At 39.4% G+C, this 4,828-nt stretch overlaps 1 protein-coding gene across 1 annotated transcript in view; it reads left to right on the top strand.

Moving 5' to 3' along the window:
- Window positions 1-2,020: 2,020 nt before the first annotated feature.
- The window catches only part of LOC311115235 (collagen alpha-1(VI) chain-like), a gene marked incomplete at its 3' end in the record, with an annotated part of 9,155 nt that continues 6,347 nt past the window's right edge, over window positions 2,021-4,828 (top strand). Inside the window, exons 1-2 of the mRNA XM_084190430.1 lie at window positions 2,021-2,254; window positions 4,280-4,409. Coding sequence (XP_084046556.1) covers window positions 2,167-2,254; window positions 4,280-4,409 — 218 coding nt within the window. The 5' untranslated portion in view covers window positions 2,021-2,166. The remainder of the gene's footprint in view (window positions 2,255-4,279; window positions 4,410-4,828) is intronic.

Below are 4,828 nucleotides of genomic sequence, written 5' to 3'. Positions count from 1 at the left end.
AAGCCAAATAGTTAAATCTTGGTTTCATCAGACCAGAGAATGTTGATTATCATGGTCTGATAGTCCTTTAGGTGCCTTTTGTTAAACTCCAAGCTGGCTGTCATGTGCCTTTTACTGAGGAGTGGCTTCCGTCTGGCCACTCTACCATAAAGGCCTGATTGGTGGAGTGCTGCAGAGATGGTTGTCCTTCTGGATGGTTCTCCCATCTCTACAGAGGAACTCTGGAGCTCTGTCAGAGTGACCATTGGGTTCTTGGTCACCTCCCTGACCAAGGCACTTCTCCCCCGATTGCTCAGTTTGGCCGGGCGGCCAGCTCTAGGAAGAGTCTTGGTGGTTCCAAAGTTCTTCCATTTAAAAATGATGGCCACTGTGTTCTTGGGGACCTTCAATGCTGCAGACATTATTTGGTACACTTCCCCAGATCTGTGCCTCGACACAATCCTGCTCTGACATGCACTGTCAACTGTGGGACCTTATATAGACAGGTGTGTGCCTTTCCAAATCATGTCCAATCAATTGAATTTACCACAGGTGAACTCCAATCAAGTTGTAGAAACATCTCAAGGATGATCGCATCTTTCGCATCTCATAGCAAAGGGTCTGAATAATTATGTAAATAAGGTTTTATTATTTTTGTATTTTTTTGCAGAACATTCTAAAAACCTGTTTTCGCTTTGTCATTATGAGGTATTGTCTGTAGATTGATGAGAAAAATATATCATGTAATCCATTTTAGAATAAGGCAGTAACTTAACAAGTTGTGGAAAAAGGGAAATGGTTTGAATACTTTCTGAATGCACTGTATATATATATATATTTTGTATGTGTTTAAAGTACTTTGCTTCCTCTTTCAAAATATAGTGAATCATGGATGGCTCCGTCGTTTGTAACAAGTATCTGTAAATTATTTCATTAACATTTCTATATTCTAGATTAAAAAATAATTTGGTGTATTTTTCCCTTTATTCCATCTAGTTCACTTTATTTTTATAATACACTTGATCTTTCTTGAATAAGTTCCTCCATTACCATGCTAAACATTACCATGCTCTCCACATACAGTTCCTCCCAACTCCTCCTCTCACTTCCTTTCAAAACCACAAGGTGGCACTCTAACTCTTTCTGGGAGTCACAACCGCTCTCTCTTTCTCTCTCTCTCTCTCTTTCTCTCTCTCTCTCTCTCTCTCTCTCTCTCTATATATAGATATATATATATATATATATATATTTCTCTCTCTCTCTCTTTCTCTCGCTCTCTTTATTTCTTTCTCTCTCTCTCTCTCTCTCTCTCTCTCTCTCTCTCTCTCTCTCTCTCTCTCTATATATATATATATATATATATATATATTTCTCTCTCTCTCTCTTTCTCTCGCTCTCTTTATTTCTTTCTCTCTCTCTCTCTCTCTCTCTCTCTCTCTCTCTCTCTCTCTCTCTCTCTCTTTCTCTCTCTCTCTTTGTTTCTCTCTCTCTCTCTTTATTTATTTCTCTCTCTCTCTCTCTCTCTTCCATGTCAGGTCAGGTCTGGACACTGAAGTAAAACAGATGTGTGGAAACTCTTCCCTCTTGCCCTCAGCAACACACACATAGTCACCCACTGGCACCCACACACCAGAGCGAGAGAGAGATCTTATCGAACATTGGACAGTAGCGTTTGTCATCTGTTTTTCATAGTGCACTTAAACTGAGTGTGTATGATATTGATACAACATGAGTACAGTTACACTGTGTAGACCGATGTTACATCATGTGTAATACATGTATGTTTACTAGGTAGGCTGTCAAAAAAACGACAGTTGATTTTCCCTTTTCCAGATGTTTGCCATAAGGTCCCTTAGTCAATGGGAGAGGCTCACACTAAAACAAAACAAAGATGTCACAACATCAAACTACAGATGTAGGTCTATAAGAATAGTGTGTTTCTTAGAAGAGGAAGGCGCGTCAACTCCTCTTCTTCCTCCCTCCTCCTCTTCTTTGAGAGGCGTTCCATTTGCTGCTGCGCGCCCCCGTGTTGGTTCGGGACTAACGGAATTAGAACATTGACTGAGCTCCGGTTTCATCCATCTTCTGAAGTTCAGTTCGGAGGTTCGGGTTGGAGCTGGTTGGAGACGGTTGGGGGTGTTTCGGGTTTTTGGGTTTGAAAGTTGAGTTTTAACCGAACAAAAGACCATGGAGGCTCACGGAGTTCTCTCTCTGCTGTGCGTCGCGCTGTGTGCTGGGGCGCTCGCACAGCAGACCAACATACCCAAGTTCTGGGGTGAGTTTATAAAGTTTGTTTCTAGATAAGAAACAAGCTTATTGTTCCGGGGGGTTCCAGTATTGTCTGTCTATGTATGCTTTGTAATTAATAGGGAACTAAACAAGCTCTTTGGGATGAGAAACACGTTAGAAACCACGGAGAGTGAGAGAGCGAGAAAATGGGGATGGTTTCTGGCGAGCCTCTGCATCTTGGCCAGATGTTCCGTTGGAAGTTAGCAATAGCCTGTAGGAGCTAAAGCGAATTTAGTAAGACAGACAATGCTAAAATCATATATTAGGCCTTGCCTAAGATAACAGAATTGCTGAGCTGGTTTGTCATTGGTCCCACTGTAGTTTGGCTAAAGTCGATCTATCTCTCTCTGCTGCAAATGATGCTTAGAGTGGGATCGGCAATATGCTACCCTCCCCACATCCTAACCTACCACTAGGGGAGTGAAACTGACCTTAGGTCAGTGTTAGGGTTAATCAATCAATCACTCAATCAATCAATCTGTGTAATTTGCTGGGATTTGAATTGAAATCCTATGCAGGATGCAGAATCTTAATATGTTTGAGGTTGATTGAATCGAGGCCTTAGTCTAAACATATTGTAGTTGAAATATTTCCTTTTATTTTATTCTTTAAAGTAGTACGATTTAGTACAATTCCTACAACAGTTTTGTACTTTTAATTTAGTTTTAGCCTTTTAGTCAGATTTTATGACCAGCTTCATTACATTTGGTGGCAGCAGTGGGATTTAGGCCTCCTTAACAGCAATAGTTAGCAACCAGCTAGTTGCCAGCTGAGCCGGCTCCACCGATTTCCCCAATCAGCTAGATCAATTATTCAATTAATTAACTAATCAATTAGAACCGGCAAACCAGCTCTCTAACCTTGAGGCTACCGCCATTGAGTAACAAATGTTATTGTGTGACTGTGTGTATATGAATAGTTTAATTCCAAAACGCTATATATCCATTTTCAGAAATTTAGGTAAATTATATTTTATCGATTTAAAGAAATTATGAAAGAGATTGGTGTTTTTTCACTATCTAATCATGGTGTGAAGTTGTTCAATGACACATGGTTTCATTTCAGAGAGACAAATAATCATGTTTCTTTACAAAATGCCATATATCCACCTCACCCACATGAAAAAATACTATAGTTTACTATAATATAAATACTGTACTATTACAATAGTTCAAAAACTGTAGTGTTTTTTAGGACTGTAGTGTTTTTGAGAACCGTATTGTAGAAATGACTATAGTGTTTTTGCATATATTACTGTAGTATACTATAGTATTTCCAGTTTACTATAGGATAACTACTGTAGTATTACTATATTTAAAAAAACGATAGTATATATTATAGTAATTACTGTAGTGTTTTGCAGATTGCAGTATACTGTAGTATTTACTAGGTTGTTTTTGTGAGGTGAGGTCTTTCTCCTAGACAAATACTGAAAGAGCACATTTTCCATAAGCTGTAGGTAGGTAGGACTGGAGTCTGACCGGATAGTTCAGAGCTTCTGCTCTTTTCTATAACCTGTAGGGTTACAATATATATACAATATATGGTCTACACTCTTAGAAGAAAGGTGCTGTCTAGAACCTAAAAGGGTTCTTCGGCTGTCCCCATAGGAGAACCCTTTTTGGTTCCAGGTAGATCCCATTTGATTTCCATATAGAACCCTTTCCACAGAGGGTTCTACATGGAATCCAAAAGAGTTCTACCTGGAACCAAAAAGGTTTCTACCTGGAACCATAAAAGGTTACAGCTAAACAGTGGATACATAGCGTTTTGCAAAAAAAATTAACAAAATTCATACACATATAAAATCTAGTAATTAAAAGTCTGAGAACACTAATATTTTACACACACATGAAGATGTGTAAAATAAGCAATCATTTCTGATGAAAAAACACGTGAAAAATTGTTGGATATAGCGTTTTGGAAATGAACTCTTCATATACAGGTATCAGGTGTTTGTTTCTCTTGAAGATATTTCCTATGTTTACGTTTACTTTGGTGTGTGTGTCAGAGTGTCCGGTGGACCTGTTCTTTGTGCTGGACACGTCTGAGAGTGTTGCTCTGAGGGCCAAGCCTCCCAACTTCTACATCGATCAGATCAAGACCTTCACTGAACGCTTCATCATGGAGCTCAAAGAGATGTAAGATACACACACACAATGACCTTCCATTACAGAACACTAATACTACTTGATGAGAACACAGTATTGTTCATTGTGAATGTGTACACTTAAAAAAATGCTGGGTTGTTTGGATGACCCTACTGTTGGGTTGCAGGCATTGGGTAACTTAGTCGGGTTGTTTTCTTTACGAAAGAGCAAGGTTGGGTTGTTGATGCTGGGTTATTGAGATATGACCCAGTGGGTCAGATCAGAAGACTGGGGACGTATCTTAGTAGGGGAGTGTGGCTTTCGGATAGTTCTTTTTGGCCTCCCGTGAGAGGAAATGCCATTCCGGTTAATTCCGAAAAGTTTATGACTATACCAATGTTGGGATACTTTGTTACAATATGTATCAAATCAAATCGTATTGGCCACATGCGCCGAATACAACAGGTGTA

Source organism: Coregonus lavaretus (assembly GCF_964263955.1).
Source record: "Coregonus lavaretus genome assembly, contig: HAP1_SCAFFOLD_361, whole genome shotgun sequence".
Taxonomy (NCBI): domain Eukaryota; kingdom Metazoa; phylum Chordata; class Actinopteri; order Salmoniformes; family Salmonidae; genus Coregonus; species Coregonus lavaretus.
Note: the sequence above shows the minus strand (reverse complement) of the source record. Positions and strands in the feature narration are given on the sequence as shown.